The following is a 17221-nucleotide window of genomic DNA, read 5'->3' as shown; positions in this document are numbered from 1 at the left end:
CTTGCTGTACATTAAGGATAGTTTACGATGGCACCTCACCCACTGCTTGGCAACCTTTCCCCATGTATATAATACATACCACTAGACACACTCTCAATGGAATGGCCATTATACTGTTAATTTAAAGAACACTACAGAGGCCCATTAATATCAATATATTTAATGAACAAAACATGGCAACTTACTCGTGGAAAGAAAATTAATGAAAAATTAGCATCCACCTTTTTAGTGCGACTATAACTGTTTTCAAATCTATACCGATTTAAGGGTGCTTGTATTAACCACGTCGCGAGCATGCGCGTTTGCATGTATGGGCCATTAATCCTTTACGATCGCTCCATGCACGTGATGTGCGCTTGGACTGAAACCAACCATTTTTCCCGCCTTTCGGACCACTTGCTCATCCACTGTAGTAAAGACGCACACAACATCCAAGTGACATGTTTATTTACTCTGCGCAATACAAGAACCACAAACAAAAAATAACAAAAAATATCATTTAACAGAGGGATTTGGAACTTCTATTACAACAGAAGAAATGATTAAAATTATTTTTGCTGTTTGTATTGCATCTGAAGTACCCCACCCCTCCCCATTCTCAAAACGTGTTTTTTCTCCCCACCAATTTTTGTTATTTTTTTAAAAAGGCAATTCAAACATGCTCATTTGTAATATAAAAACCCAAATTCACTCCGGATTAACGGTCGTTAGCCTCAATAAAGAACGGTGGAAATGTCTGTAAACCCAGAAAAAGAAAAAGGGGGAAAAAAGTCACATGTGGATTATATTTACAAAGCATGTTTTGGTTCATGCACTTTTACAGGGACGACACACGCACACAGTCTCTCAGCCTTCAACTTGACCCACCATTCACTTACAGGAAAAATGTACAGGGACTAAAATCCCCCAATGGTTTCAATTTAACTCTATATAAAAAAAAGAAAAGAAACAATTCTATAAACACGGTGAAATTCAGTCTATGGGGGGGGGGGGGTTTATAAAGAAAACTATTGCCAGTCAAGTTTGGTGAATCCCCTCCCCCTCTGTCTCACACAAGCATTTTAGAAAACCTCCCCACCCTGCTCTCTGTACAGAATTTTAACGCCTCTCCAACACAAAGAAAAATAAAATTAAAAAACCAGTAGCTCAAGGGGCCCCTTTATCATCAGTGCTGGCACTCCAACAGCACCCCCGGCCCCTCCACCCCCCCCCCCCCCCTCCTGCTCCTACATGCCCCACCCAGCCCCCATGCTCATGCTGCCGTTCAGCCCGTTCATGCCCACGGAACCCCGGCTGCCGCCTCCATAGTAACTGCTGTTCATTCCGCTCTGATTACCTGACAGGAGAGAGCAATACTCACTTTAGGACCTTTATATCAGTTTACACTTCTTAAGCCTTTAAGGGGTAAGATCACAAATAAGTGATTAGAATGTTCTTAACTGAACATTCTAACGGTGATGTCACAATCACTTCTGCTATCTGAAAGCAGCAGAGTTCTAGAACACTGACTAACGATGTAGAAAAATACTGCACACAAAAAACCTCTTCTTCAAAGGGTAAATTACATTACATAAAAGGGTTAGGTTAGAAAGCAATAATAAAAAGAGAATGTGAATATTCTCTAAACTGGTGGAGAGAGACGGGCTGCTCAATGATCTGTAGCAAGCTGCCTGCGGTTAGTGTAGTGTGCAGTATACTTATTTAAAATGTGGGGGACCAAGTTTTGAGGTGTTGAAGGGTCGGGATGAAAGATGTAAGTTTACTGGGGCCGGGTCAAGTTTACGACCCCCCCTCCCCTCCACCCCCCGAGGGAGAGCTGATACTCACTGTAGTCACTGTAGCCCCCCATGCCCGTCTGGCTGCTGTAGCCCCCGCTGTAGCCCGTGCTCAGCTGCTGGCTGCTGGGCCCGTAGGTGGACTGGTTGGCTGGGGAGGAAGAAGAGCACTTTAATTCCACAAGGCCCACATCACAGGGAAGGCACATCGTAGGAAGGTAAGCAGCGGAGTGTGAAACATGAAGACAGGCTTCCCCCCCTCCCCCGTCAGTGTGGGTTACTAGCTCACCCTCCCTACCCTTCCTGTGTCGGGGGGGGGGGGGGGGTGGGGTGGAATTAGGGACACTCACTCATGGCCCCCATCATCTGACTGCCGTAGGACCCGTTGTTTCCTCCAGCGGTGGAGTTCAGAAACAGCTCAACGTAGCGGTGCTCTGGAAGTGGGGGGGGGGGGGGGGGGGGGGGGAGAGATACAGCCAAGTCAGTGACATCATCAGTCAGCGCCCTACACTCAAAGTGCACACACAATCAGCCTTCCACACGCATGCTACACGTGAAAGTGCTGCACGAACGCACGCTCCAAACACTCGCTCCAGACTCACGCATGTTGGCTTTGTCCTTGGACATGGCGGCGACGGCGTCCTCGTGGGTGGCGAACTCGACGTCCGCCTCGCCAGTCACACGTCCGTCTGGGCCGATCTCGATGTGCACGCGCACCGGGTTCAGCGGAGAGAAGAACTGTAGGGCAGGGGGGCGGGGGACAGCATTAATCCTACTGCACACACTAACATGACAGCAGTGTGCTTAAATAGCTCATCTCTGCTACAAAGGCATCAACCAATCAGAGCTGCTCATTTCATATACATGACTCATTTCCAAAACCTGGCCAGATATCCCCCACAATGCTCATTCTTGTTTCCAAAAATGTTCTATCCAATGGAAAGGGAAGAAAACCGCTCAAAACACCAAGAGTACAACATATGCTGTGAAACCCTGCCAGCCTGTGTGTGTGTGTGAGAGCACGTGTGTGTGTGTACGTGTGTGTGCGCCTGTGTGCACACTCACACTGTAGATGTCGGTCTCAGTGGCGCGGTACGGAAGCCCTCTCATGTGAACGCAGTGGCCGGTCGTGCTCTGGAAGGAGGAGCCGCTGTCGCCATAGCGCCCGTCCGACACGCCTACAGAAAGAGGAGGAGGGAGGTGAGCTCGTTTACACCCCTGCCCAACAACAAAAATAAAGGGTGGAAGAGAAACCAGAGACAAGAAGCAGGGAGGAAAAAAAAGAGAGAAGTAAAAAAACGAATAACACACCCTCACCTACGCCGTAGCCGCCCCGGCGCATGCGATCGAAGGAGCCGCCGCGGCCCGCGCTGTTGTAGCCCCGCCCGCCCCCGGGCCGGTCGTAGGGGCCGGGCCGCTGCATGCCCATGGCCTTGCGGGGGGGCTCGTAGTTCGTCCGCACCTCCGCCCGGCTGCTCTTGAAAATCTCGATGTACCTGAGAGCACACAAGACCGCGTTAGAGCCGGGGGGGCGGGGAGCAGAGAGCACCCAGTCGCCACAATTCAGCCAGAAAATCTCCTAAAGTGTCCACTGCCAGCCGAGCTGCTCTTACATTACCCTTACATCCATTACAGCAGGGCAAATGAAAGCTTAAACCCGTCTGCTGTCTATGGTATCAAACCTTGCAAGTCAGTTCTTATAATAGTACAAGTACTGTTAGTTATGATTCCAAACGTGTATTATCTTTTAGGCAAGGTTCAGGGTGAACACACAGGTCGTGTACATACTGACAGACCTTCGTATCTTGAAGGTACAGAGCAAACTGAACTTTTCTTATGGTTACCAGGAGGTCTTAGCTTTGGCGTCTGCCTGGACGAGCAGGACAGTGGTGTTTCCGGTGGTACCGGACCCTGGCGGCCTGGCGGGCCCAATCGGAGCGTTTACCTGTGACTGCAGGATCCAGGCCCGTGTGAAGAGTGGACCTCTGGGGAGGTTTTTACACCTGTGTGTGCGTGTGCGTGTCTCCTGTGTGTATCTACACCAGTCTTAGTGGTGAGCGATTGCCTTCACGTGTAAAACTGACGTCTACAGTCACAAGTTTCAATACCGCCCCAAGAAAGTAACGTGTAAAACCGGTCACTTGTTTTAAATGAAACCTAGTGTTGTGGTACTCAGGTTCTGTGATGACTTTTTGTATGAGGTGGTACCACCTGATAACATGAACCCAAGGACACCATTTTAGCTTGGACCATAATGAATTGGATTAAAAATGTGATGCTTCCAAGCAAATAATCTGCATTCAAATTACCAATGAAAAGCACTGGACAGTCGATGTTTGTGACCTCCACACCGCCTTCAAAATTTAGCATTTACTTCACAAGACCTGATGACCAAGTCAGATTTAAAGATCGACGGGTCTGTGATCATGGACTCGCCCCACTCCTCCAAAGGATTGTGTGTGACACTCAAAACAAACTGGGCAGATTACATTAAGATCTGGAGCCCGAGACCACAGCTCCACGTGGCCTGGCCACGCCAGTTTAGCACGTCGAACACGTGTGGGTCTTACACACGCCCGTCAGGCACATACTGGCGTACACCGCTCCAAAGTCTGGTCTAGTGTGCGGTCCACCTTCAACTAATAGGAAGTATAATCAAAATGTAATTTCTGTTGCACCAAGTACCTTTCTCCTATTCATGTCTTACTCCTCTGGATGAAACAGGCAATCGCTCAGCACTAAATTTAGACTCGATATACAGGCTGAATGAGTGGGGCTTCTGTGTGGCCCCTGTGTGGCCCCTGTGGGTCTTTGTCCTTCAGCAGCACCTTAACAGATTTAAGCGAGCTCGAGCACACCTCACATACACAGGCCACTTGTCCTGAATATTTCCATTACTCAAGGCATTTTGTAGATGTCCTTATCCAGAGCAACCTCAAGTACAATAAGTTCAACAAATGCATGTAATGTTAATCAGGGTTTAGAGTGCCAACACCTTTCAAAACTATGCTGGCTGTCAACTTTTAACATTATCCAGACTCAGCTTTGTGTTTGACCTCTGTTACGCACCATAACTGTGCCATCTCTGATCACATATACAAGAGATCACAGGAAAAAAAAATTTACTCACCGGTCGATTAGATATTGTTAAATTTCAGTGGCTGGTACAGAAGAATCAGAAAAAAATGCAATGCTTGTTAAATCTGTTATGCTGCATTAAGGCAAAAGCCACAAGGGGTTTGGACTGAACAAACCCAATTTTTTTAAATGTAAGGAACTGGACTCCGTAGCTCCCACAATGGATATGAATGACCTGCTGTGTGTGCAAGTGTGGGTGTGTGTGTGTGTGTGTGTGTGTGTGTCTGTGTGAGCTCATAACAGTAATGTGAGAGTTCTGTGTAAAGTGCCATAACCGTGTTACCATGAGTGGAGCAGGTGTCTGTTTGCAGTAGCGGGAATGTGTACCATAAGAAAAGCGGCTTTATTTCCAGCGAACCAACCAACCAACCAGCCCCACCTGTGCCCTATTCTTTCCTTGTGTTTCTTTAGAGCCTTTTCGGCTATATCCTGAGACGCAAACTGCACGAAGGCCTCCCCCGTACTCCGCCCCTGGAAGTCCACCGGCAATGTAATCCCATTTGGCACGATTTCCAACCCTTCAACCCAAGGACAGATAACCCCAGCGGGGGACATATTAAATCACATGCCCAGTCACATCGTTTCTCTTTCTCTAACGTTTTTTTCTTTTTCTGTTTTTTTTTTTTTAAAGAAAATAAATAAAGTAAAATAAAGTTTTAAAAAAATCAATAAAAACAAAACCTCAGAACATTATGCATAGCAGGTAATAGTTTGACTTTACTTTCTTTTTTTGGGGGGGGGGGGGTGTTTACTGTGGTTTGAGGGAGATGAGGGAAGAGGGACGGAATGGGTATGAAGTCAGCTCTGGCCCTTTTGGGGATTTTTAGATTTGTGTCCATTTTAATATTTACAGAAGGGTGTGTACTGAGAGGGTGTGTGTGTGTGGTGGGGGGGGGGGTGACACAGAAGGTCCATGTTGCTCTACAGCACCTCTCTGACAACATAAACATGGTCAAGGCAATCTGGTATATACAGCATCTAGACAAAACAATATGGGCCACACTGGATCCAAATTTCTTTTACAGAATCTATGGGGATGTGGGGGGGGGGGGGGGTGCTCACAATTTTAGATGAATTGCAAATGAGGTTTGTTCTGAATCAAAATAAAACCAAAAATATTTTTTTTGAAAACTGAAACTGAAAAAACTTAATATACTACATGCAGTAAAATGAGAATATCCCAGTACATAATTCACAAAGAAAACCACTCAACGCTCCAACAGGAAGCGAGCTTGAGAGAGAAAGCAGGGTGTTGGGGAGAAAGGGAGGGAGGGGAGGTGGAGGGGGGAGGAGGCGGCCTGGGCGTACCTGAGAAGAACTGCACGATCTCCTCCTTGCTGCAGCCGAAGGGGAGCCCACGGAGGCGCACCAGGCCGTCCCCCTCCGTCTCGGGGGAGTTGGGCCCCGTGTGCTTCATCACCCAGTCCATCTCCACGTTGTTGGACTTGAACACTGCAAGAAGAAAGAGCGTGCGTGTGTGTGTGTTAACACCCCGAATAACAGCACACCAGTCCTGGGTCAAATACGTATTTGTTTTGGATTCAAACACTTTTCTGTGATCTATTGATCTTGCCTAGTGTAACTGAACCTGCCAATATGACCAGAAGACGGGGTTGGCACTTTGAGTGTTTCATTGGTTCCAATACACCAGAAAAGATCAGTAAAGCGTAGAAAAGTAATTGAATCCAAAACAAATACGTATATGATCCAGGTCTGTAACACACTGGGTGCACTCCAAAATGGAGGAATTAAACTGAAAACCAAAGGCGTGGGAAACGACACGCCCGAGAAGAGGGCGACCACGGTTGGGAAAAGAAAAAGGGGGCAGGAAGCGGACGCCGTACCTTCCACGTATCGGTGGCCCATGGTCTCTCGGTCTTTCTTGACGGCGATCTTCACGTCGTCCTCCGACTCCATCTCCACGAAGGCCTCGCCGCTGGGCCGGCCCTCGCGCGTGTACGTGAAGTGGATGCTCGTGCCGTTGCTGGCGATCTTACAGTCTGGAAAGGAGACGGTACGGGCGCGTTACAACTCAGCAAGCAAAAAGGTCTTTCTCTGCGGAAGAAGAAACTTTCGAAAAACATCCAGCAGTAATTAAACCCACTACGCGTACAGTAAAGCGGAGGACTGTAGGGTGTAAAACAGATGCTGGCTCACAGGCAAGCGAGTGCACTTCAGCTACAGGGCTCTGTACAGCAGTAACCACATCAGCAACACTAAAGATTACAAAGTGTGCGTGTGGCGGCCATCACAAATGGGAAACAGGAACTGTACACCAACTTCAGGTTATGGTTCGTACCTTAGCTTGTTAGCTTTGACTTTGCGGCACTGTATATTACACAGTTTTTGGAACAATTATAACCAAGCATGAGCTATACCTATAAGTGCCTTGTTCCAAACGAGAACCTGTTGTTGGACATTCTGGTTTTACCCAACTGTCTTGTTTGCTAGCTATTCACAGCCAGGCAGAGATTGGTATGAAGGGTGTGAAGCAGTTAGTGCCACTGTTTTCCAGCCAACAGCTCAAACTATATTAAACCAAAAAAGGGATCGTTCATGATGGATGGGCACCAGCGGGCATGTTATTAATCCAGCCAGTATTAAAATATCAATGGCTGCATACTGGCAAAATGCCCCGGCTAAAATTATAGTTATATAAACACCAAGCAAAATAAGCACAATTCTAATGGCATACAACCAACAAAACTAAGACTGGAATCGCTGACGTAAAGGTTTTAAATGAAAAGCCAGTTCTTAAGCGAGCTTGCATTCCGTTCAGGACAAAAAACAAACTATTAACCCCCTTGTAATAATGGTTTAGAACTATGAGCAATGGAGAAGCAGATGAGTGTGGTAAGAGAGTGGGATACTGAGGGTGAAATCTGGCCCGCTGGTGTTAAGTTATGCCCATGAGCACCAAGTGGTGTGTACTGTCTCAAGGGCACGCAGCTTACTAAAACTGGAAAGTGCACATTCCTACATTAGACGCGAGGGGATCTGTCTAAACTTAGAATCCACACTAGCAAACTGCAGTATGAAGCACGTTGTGTGTTTGGGGCATTACCTGAGAAAAACCTCTGCACTTCATCCACAGAGCAGGACCACGGCAGTCCGCGTATGCGCACAACGAATCCCTCCCCATCGGCCATGATCAATAGCTGCGAGTTAACTTATTAGCTGGGGAGAAAAACACAAACAAAAACAGTGTATATTTTTCGACTCAAAGTAATTAACGCGGTAAGAATTACAGAACTGGATTTTATAAATGTTCCAGGTTCAGACATTTACATTCTCATACTTCAATAAAATCAAATGTTTAAATGGTAGACTGCTGTAGTGATATCCATATACACTTACTACAGCTATATATTATATTTAACTAGCTTAGGAAGCAAAAACTTGTACGTTGCTGGCGAAAACAATGTTAGCAATTGAACCAAGTAGCTACCTAGAATGAGTCTTCTATCGATCAGGAGCAAACTTAACGTTACTTTGTTACCCACGACCTACCAGCCTTCCCGCCGTTGCGTTACTTGGCTAACAAAAGAGCATCAACCCATTTGTCTAAGGACAAATGTAGACCTTTCTAGCCAAGTAAGCTAGCTTCCATTGAAAATGCTTTTCTAATCGCGTACAAGTAAAAGCTAACGGAAAAGTAGATAAATTGAATGCTGGGAGAGGTAGGCTTGGGGAGCGCAGCGAACTATTGGGGGCAGCCTGGCGGTTTGTTTCCTGGTCTTACGATAGGCGATTTTAAACATGGATCGTGTTAGCTAGCTAGCATACATAGTTAGACTCAGACAGTACTCCGAAACGTAACTGGAAAGATCGGATCAATTCTAGAGAAAGCAATCCAACGTTATTTACAAACACCACGATCATGTAGCCAGCTATCGGGCCATCCATATGCCGCTTTGGGAGACTTGCCGACATTTTAATGTCTAGTTCGCTAGCTAGCTAAAATTAACCCAAGCAGCTAATCCAGCGTGTTGCTAGCCAACGTCAGCACTGATAATTCACCAATAACCACATTAACTGTGTCGGTTTGAATATGGGATAAAATTCCGGTAAAATATATTTAGCCGGTAAGGACAGCATATTCACTACCCAGACAACTTAAGTTCTTAAAATGTTATCTTGATAGCACACCGCTCCAAACAGCGCAGCCGGCGCACACTTCGCAGGGGGAAACCGCTCTAGACAAAGACACAGGCCTCGAAGCATCGTATCGCTAATACTAATATCTAAAATACCTTAAAATGTAGCTCGTCAGATTTAAAAATCAATAGTGACCATTTGTAAGGTCACTAACAATTCGAATGTGCCTGAAAATTCAACACAATTAGTAAAAATGTGAAAATACCTTGATTTTCTTGATGTTGCAGTGCACGGCGTGGCTACTTTCCACTACGTTAACTATCGTTTTGAGCGCATGCGCAGTGCTACGTTACATACTACCCTCATCGATCACGCCCACGGATGACGTATGAGCGCAGTCGAGTTGCCAGGTTTTTGTGAACTCCATCGTCTTGATTCCAGATGCTTAGGACTGATGTGTTAGGCCAACGCATCATAACACAAGGGACAGGTATGTTTTTTACACGTATAGGATGACTGATTGTTCATTTTTCCCTAATTATGTTACATAGTGTGTGTATGGACTCAGCCTACCAGTCTGGGGTTGAAGGACTTGGAAGTCTATGTACCCTTGGACGATTATTCTGCAAATTTTGGAGAAAAAAATAGGTCACATTAGGTCACATAACCATCTATGCTTCCTCTGGTGGAAATTCCAGCTACCAGCCTAAAATGGAGTCCAGCTGGACCCTGCTTCTGCTCCAGCTGGATATCATCTGGAATTTGATGATGGTCTGTTGCCCATACCAAGCTGGCCCATCAGCTGGGCATGATCTTGCCCATATGATTGCTATCTCAACCATCTTGTTGCCAGCTTGACCGACTCCAAAGCCAGACCAAAGCCAGGCTGGAACCAAGCTGGAGTTTCCACCAAGGTGAAGGGAACACAAGGTTGCTTATCCACTGTCAGACCCCAGAGGTAGCAAAGGTATTCTAAAGCCCTACCATGTAACACATCCTTGGTGTTTGGCTGTATACAAAAGCAATATATAGCCTACATGCTTCCTTCCTTTGTCCGATACTGTATGGAGCACAAAGGGTGAAAGGCAATGTGAGAAAAACATCTAGTTACGTTAAGGTTCAGACCATTGAAATGTCAATGGAAGGACTTAAGAATATTCAGATATTCATGATACTCTTAATTTCTTCAGCAACAACAATAAAGATGTAGATTTGTGCAGCTGTTGAAATGAGGACTGTATGAGAAATGTAGTTGTCCCAGTAACCATGATATGCACTTTTGTACGACGCTTTGGATAAAAGTGTCTGCTAAATAAATGTAGTCTAATGTAATGTAATGTAAGGACACTGTGTACGGCTAAAAGAAACGCCCAGTGACGCGTGTGTGCCACCTCGTGGCCCAAAGCGGAAGGATGCTTGGAAGGTTGTGAACTTCCGTTCATATAAAGAAAACGCAAAGATTCTCACCCAACATACGCCATCTGGCAAAAAAAAAAAAATTACAAGCGGAAACAGCTCATTGCAGGCGCAACATTACAGAATCAACTTTTAATTCATTGTACAAGCTATGTATACTTACTTACATGTATATTTACTTTAATCATATTTTATCATCTGTAGTGTAGTGTAGGCGTTAAATTTAAAACATATTTGCGTTTTTTGATAATTGGCGGGTGATACGAACTCTCCGAAACAGTTTCACGCAGATCTAGCGCATAGTGCTACTTGACCACGCAGGGATATCAATTAAGATTGACTGCGCTACATTATATAGGCTACTTTGGTATCGCGCAGGGATGGGCATCTTTGATCGCAAGATAAGTGTAGCTTATCCATGAAGTATACGCTACATGGCAGCTCCTAAGAACAGACCGCTGTAACCAGCTGGATCACGCGAGAGTACGAAATAACGCGAGTTTTTTTCCCGGAATTTAATGTTTTGGTTCTTGGCGCGCCGTTCAAATTTTCAGTGACTATTGTGAATGTGGTCCGAGTAAGATAAGGAGCCAGTCGGTTATAAATAATATTGATTAATCTTTGGTACAATTAGTTTAATCTATATTTTCTCTTACTCGTAATTTATTGACATTGCATCTCAGGATGGCTACTCCTCCGAAGAGAATATGTCCGAGTCCAAATTTTGACAACAGCTTTGAAAAGAGGACAAAGAAGATTTCTATTGAAGGAAATATCGGTAAGTTATAAAGCTAGTCTCGCTAGAAGGCAACATTTAGCTAATTATACCGTGAGCCAAGTGTCGTTAAATATTATTTTCATGTTATTCCATGACGTTAACTTTGCTAACCAAGCATTACTGTAACATCCATGTGTTGATGCGCGCCAGTTTGCTGGCTTAACGTTATGTTGGATAACTTGACTGATTTAATGTTAGCTAAACATAGTTGTACAATTGATTTAGTGACGTACTGGGAATGCTGTTGGCCACAACGTGGGTCTATATTAATCATAAATACGGTGAATGGTCTTATGTTCTTCTACAAATCGGTCTGGATTAGGGCGTAATGGGTGTCATGTAAGGTCATGTAACTGATGGATAGTTTCGCACTCGGTCGCTTGTAGCTAGCTAAGTTACTACAATATGAAATGAATAATATCTAAGTAGTTTGTCAGCTAACGTTATGATTGGCGAATATGCATTTGCATCCTAGCTTGCTTGCACATCTTATGAAGCTAACATTGTTTATGATGGATAACTTTTTAAAAGTGAATTTAGCTGGTTGGCGCCAAAACGGTTGTCGGTACTGCATTGTTAGCTACACTACACAAACTTAGAAGACTCATGTATCATTTATCTCAGGTTTGCTAGCACTTTGTTTTGTAACTTACAGGTTAATTTTGGTACTAGCTTGATTTTAGTAACTGCTCTGAACCCTGGGGAAGCTGTAAAATTATTTTTTTAGTTCCTAACAATTCGCTACCAGGAAGATTTCTAAATGTCATGTCAGTGTGACGTAGCTAATTTATCAACCAAATAAAAAAAACATAACAGAAAACAATCCTAACCGAATGGAATAACAATGCCCTCTGCGTAGTTTGTTCTGGAGGAAAAAGGGCCAAATTCAGTAGCCTACCGTGTATCTACAAATTTGTCACGAATAATATGCGGACAAGGGTACTTCTGTGAGTCTATTTCCATTTTATTTAAATGATGTTTGGAAAGAAGTAGTCTTGGGACCAAATATCTGAACAAAATCCGTGAGAATTCAGGCAGTTTGGTTAAAACGACCATAGCTGGTTACGTCACTATTCCTCTATCCGGAAACGCGCCTCTTCCTTTTTCAGCTGCTGGCAAGTCGACATTTGTGCGCATTTTGGAGCGGGCGTCCGATGAGTGGGAGGTTATACCGGAGCCAATCGGCAAGTGGTGTAATGTACAGGCCACGAACGAGTACGAGGTGAGTCTAGGTCACCTCGCCCAGGAGCCTTCCATGTTATTAATTTGTTTAGGATTATTATTATTATTATTATTATTTTTTTCAAGATTAATTTGCAGCTATTTGAACCATTTCTTGTCTAATGGTGGGTAAGTGACTTGGCTATTCAATCTCTAGGAGCTCAGCACGTCTCAGAAGAGTGGTGGAAACCTGCTTCAGATGCTGTACGACAAGCCCAAGCGCTGGTCCTACACCTTCCAGACCTACGCCTGCCTGAGCCGCGTGCGGTCTCAGATGAAGCCGCCGTCCGCCAAGCTGCAGCAGGCCGAGCGGCCGGTCCAGTTCTTCGAGCGCTCTGTTTACAGTGACCGGTGAGTCGCTCTCTCTCTGTCTTCCTCCGTCGGAAAGGGAGTCATTTACATTATATTACATTTATTTATCCAAAGCGATGTACAGTAAGTGCATACCAAAGGGCATTGGAACAACTACAAACACAGGTCCGATAAGGTACAATACTCATTTTGTACAGTTATTCATAGCCATGAACACGTTGAGTCCAGTTCCTATGCTACGTCAAACTAGGAGCCATTGCAAGCTACAACAACAAGACAATGATACAAGGCACAAGTGCTGGATGGAGTTACAGGTAACATGAAAGTGGCACAGTAGGTACATGAGTGGCACAGGTAGCATTTTATAGCACCTCGAGATGAACTAGGTTAAAGTCACTGTTGGAAAGTATGGTTTAGTCAAGTCAAGTCCTGCCATGTGTTTCTTCCACCCATGAACTCCACCAGCTGATTTCACTATTGAGTTCTACCTCCTGGCTGAAGAATTATGCTAATTAGAAAATCCAGGTGACTGGAACAAAATCCTGGGGATGACTTTTACTTTCTGGGCCTGGATTTTGCCCCTCTGGTTGAAGGGAACCCCTGAGTTATTGTGAACAGTAAGTGATGTGCTCCCTTGGCACACCTCTTGTGCTTCCTCTTCAGTTACGTCTTTGCCTCCAACCTGTATGAGTCTGGGGACATGAATGAGACCGAGTGGTCCATCTACCAGGACTGGCACACATGGCTTCTATCCCAGTTTGAGGCAGAGATCGAGCTCGACGCCATGATCTACCTGAGGGCCGACCCACAGGTAAGCCCACGCCCACAGGAAGGGTTGCCGCGGCTACAGAGACCACGTCCTTTTGAAAGTGACCCCTTGTTCTTAAGCCTCAACTCGTTTCAAGATACACTGCTGAGTCAAGTGCCTTCTGGGCCTGTCGTATATATCTTTTATTTGTAGGTTTGAGGGTCAGTTGGCCTGTTTATTTTACAGTCGTGCCCGGCTTCATCTTAACTGAAAAATGTTGGGTTGTGGGTCTTTTTTGTGCGTTGTTAAAATCCCTTTAAAACATTTTTACTTTCCTGATATTGTTGTGGTGCCCGTAAAGTTGGCGTAGTATTGAAGTTTTGAAATCCTTGCACTAGATCTGAGTAGGGGAAGCTGCTTTATTGAACTAATCTATTTAAAGGGCCATTCCACCCAAAAATCTATATTTCATGGTTTCCTACTTTCATTGAGTGTTCTTGCTGCATCCAGATGGTTTTTTGTAAAGCATGAGCATTTGTCCAAATTAGTGGGAGTCAATGGCTTTAAAAAAATGCACATTTACTGTCAGACAGACTTCAGTTCAGTTTGTATTCCCGTAATTGTAGTAATATGGAATAATAATGACCATGTTGGGTTTGTGGTCTGTTATTAATTATAAAGATATTTTTTAAATGCAAGTATTTTTTGACCCCTTGTGAGAGAACTGTGTGGAAAGTGGTGATTGATGAAAGTCTGACCTGTTGGTAATGTAATGTAATGGAATTGTGTGTATGAGCACTGGTGTAGTCCATGCTCTGCATTAACTCTCTGGCGCCCTCTTCTGTTGCAGAAGTGTATGCAGAGACTGCATCAGCGAGGCAGGGATGAGGAGCAGGGGATCCCGCTGGAATACCTGGAGCAGCTGCACTACAAGCACGAGTGCTGGCTGTACCAGCGGAGCACTCGGTGAGTGTCTATAAGTCTGTCTTTCTGTTCTGGCTGTACCGCTGTGTAGCGGGTGTGACTGGGCGCTAAAGTGGGTGTACCGCTGCGTAGCGGGTGTGACCGGGTGCTAACGTGGCTGTACCGCTGCGTAGCGGGTGTAACCGGGTGCTAACGTGGCTGTACCGCTGCGTAGCGGGTGTGACCGGGCGCTAACGTGGCTGTACCGCTGCGTAGCGGGTGTGACCGGGTGCTAACGTGGCTGTACCGCTGCGTAGCGGGTGTGACCGGGCGCTAACGGGGCTGTACCGCTGCGTAGCGGGTGTGACCGGGTGCTAACGTGGCTGTACCGCTGCGTAGCGGGTGTGACCGGGCGCTAACGTGGCTGTACCGCTGCGTAGCGGGTGTGACCGGGTGCTAACGTGGCTGTACCGCTGCGTAGCGGGTGTGACCGGGCGCTAACGTGGCTGTACCGCTGCGTAGCGGGTGTGACCGGGCGCTAACGGGGCTGTACCGCTGCGTAGCGGGTGTGACCGGGTGCTAACGTGGCTGTACCGCTGCGTAGCGGGTGTGACCGGGTGCTAACGCGGCTGTACCGCTGCGTAGCGGGTGTGACCGGGTGCTAACGTGGCTGTACCGCTGCGTAGCGGGTGTGACCGGGTGCTAACGTGGCTGTACCGCTGCGTAGCGGGTGTGACCGGGTGCTAACGTGGCTGTACCGCTGCGTAGCGGGTGTGACCGGGTGCTAACGTGGCTGTACCGCTGCGTAGCGGGTGTGACCGGGCGCTAACGCGGCTGTACTGCTGCGTAGCGGGTGTGACCGGGTGCTAACGTGGCTGTACCGCTGCGTAGCGGGTGTGACCGGGCGCTAACGCGGCTGCCATGTGTGCTGCGTTTCTACAGCCTGGACTTCGAGCACCTGAAGGACATACCCATCCTGATCCTCGACGTGAACGAAGAATTCCAGAAGGACAAAATAAAGCAGGAGGCCTTACTGGATAAGGTGGGTTTGGCTGGTCGAGGTGTGCTTGTGTGTGTGAGTGCATGCGCGTGTGACAGAAGGCACAAGCCTGCTTGGTGGAGGCCCACATGCACTCTGATATCTCACACTATTATATTCCTGCCGTATGTGTGCCTGTCCCTAGCTGCTCTGTAGCTGGCCTCAGTCCAGAGCCTTTCTCATGTCTGCGGTAAGGCTGTGCTGAAGTGATGTCATTCTCCCGTCCTCTGCAGGTGACAGAGTTCCTGAGCACGCTATGATGTGGGAGTGCCCCAGCCGCGCACACAGGACTGCTTCTTTACAAACCCCACGCCTGCTCTAAACGTTACTTTTGCTGCGCATGTCCATGGTGTAATTATATTTGTGTAAATGTGCTTGTGTGGGACGCTGTCTTGCAGAATGGGGGAAGGTGAAAAGTTCTCCTTTTGAAATAACATTTTTATTTTTCCAATCAGAATTAAAATATACATACTAGACTGGATAGTTTGAAATACAGTACTCCCATTTTTTCTCCCGAAAATTGATGGCCCTAAGTGGAAAAATTCTTTTGGGAGGACGTGATCCTTGGGGGAAAAATGTTAGTGTAGCGCCCTGAATACTTTTTGAATTTTTTTTTTTTTTTAATGTAGACATTCAGATATACAATGAATTGCCTTTTTTTAAACCTGTTTTATATGTTAAAATTGAGTGATCTGTAGATAACTGTACATACCTTTTTTACCTGAGTGTAAGTTGTGGAGCTGTGCTGCGGTGCCATATAGTAGCTTGCAGTTGTACAGACGTGTATTTATATTGCTGTGATTTTGTATTAAAACCATAGCAAGTGTCTGGAGTTTGTTTTTAGTGTCTAATGCACGTGTGTTAAGTGCTGTATGTGTGGTATTCTGGGGTTCCTGGCTGGGATTATGAGGTGTTCTACAGGGGAGAAAAATAAAAATAGTGGTAGGAATAAACGAGCAGTGTTGCGCTGAAGGCCCTGTTCTCGTCTTATGTTATGTTATAATTTAATATTTCCAAATTTACCATGTGCCACTCATTCGTCCTTTATCATTTCCTTTCTGGTCACAGAGCCTTGATTATTACTCTCAAAACTAATTTAAGTAAACTACAAGATTACAGAGCTATAATACCTCGGAAAAGAAAGCTAATTTTGGACTGGATTTACTGTAGTGGAAAACTAGTCCACGCGTTATTGAAACCCTGTTTTGGCTATTTATGTTGTGTGAACGTATTTGTTCAACAACTGGTGATGCAGATGGGGTCCCTGCAGTAATACAAACTGCAATTCTGTGTTTCCACTAGATGGCAGAGAAATATCTGTTGGATTTTATTAAATTATAACGTCATTATAATGTTTCTATTGTGCTATGGTTATAAGCAATTTTTTTTCTGAATGGGAGGCGGTTCAGAATCAGTATGGTATTCTGGAGCTGAAATAATTTGATCAGAATTTAAAATGGGATACTTAAATTTTGCGGATTCCTTTAACCAGGGCAAGAGCTTGAATTATCAATTATGCTCAAGATTTTACCTGTTTCAGAGTTGAATGTACCCTTCATTCAAATAAGTCACTTCCCTGAGTGTAATGGTTTTTAAACTTGGGGCTGACTGAAACATGCAGTAATTAAGGAAACCAAAAAAAAAAATAGCAGGAACCACAGGATCCCCCTTTAGTCTGTTTACTGTGTGCATATTATATTTCAGTGCATTGTGTGACAAAATGAATGTTTATATAAATGTATTCATTTAAAATAAAGATTTGCAGACAACCACTTGTGTTGATGTTTTATAAA

At 45.4% G+C, this 17221-nt stretch overlaps 2 protein-coding genes across 4 annotated transcripts; one reads left to right on the top strand and one right to left on the bottom strand.

Annotated features, from left to right (window-relative positions):
• Window positions 1-430: 430 nt before the first annotated feature.
• LOC118236192 (heterogeneous nuclear ribonucleoprotein H-like) lies at window positions 431-9382 on the bottom strand. 3 transcript variants are annotated; one of them, XM_035434338.1, is made up of 11 exons: window positions 9277-9382; window positions 7978-8090; window positions 6758-6913; window positions 6222-6365; window positions 5293-5431; window positions 3087-3271; window positions 2841-2953; window positions 2378-2513; window positions 2126-2209; window positions 1828-1926; window positions 431-1336 (listed from the first exon to the last, which is right to left on the bottom strand). In XM_035434338.1, exons 2-11 carry the CDS (start codon window positions 8060-8062, stop codon window positions 1227-1229), a joined length of 1251 nt encoding a protein of 416 aa, XP_035290229.1. In that variant the 5' UTR covers window positions 8063-8090; window positions 9277-9382; the 3' UTR covers window positions 431-1226. The 3 variants fall into 3 exon arrangements, with proteins under 3 accessions (XP_035290229.1, XP_035290231.1, XP_035290232.1); XM_035434340.1 differs by having other exon boundaries at window positions 3093-3271; XM_035434341.1 differs by having other exon boundaries at window positions 1217-1340.
• Window positions 9383-10499: 1117 nt separating this feature from the next.
• On the top strand, window positions 10500-17198 carry zgc:110540 (deoxynucleoside kinase). Its single transcript, XM_035431845.1, has 7 exons — window positions 10500-11205; window positions 12315-12427; window positions 12584-12777; window positions 13402-13549; window positions 14337-14452; window positions 15332-15431; window positions 15662-17198. The coding sequence occupies exons 1-7, from the start codon at window positions 11112-11114 to the stop codon at window positions 15686-15688; spliced, it is 792 nt and encodes a 263-aa protein (XP_035287736.1). The 5' UTR covers window positions 10500-11111; the 3' UTR covers window positions 15689-17198.
• The last annotated feature ends 23 nt before the right edge of the window (window positions 17199-17221 follow it).

The sequence above is a fragment of the Anguilla anguilla genome, chromosome 9 (assembly GCF_013347855.1).
Source record: "Anguilla anguilla isolate fAngAng1 chromosome 9, fAngAng1.pri, whole genome shotgun sequence".
Classification (NCBI taxonomy): Eukaryota; Metazoa; Chordata; class Actinopteri; order Anguilliformes; family Anguillidae; genus Anguilla; species Anguilla anguilla.
Note: the sequence above shows the minus strand (reverse complement) of the source record. Positions and strands in the feature narration are given on the sequence as shown.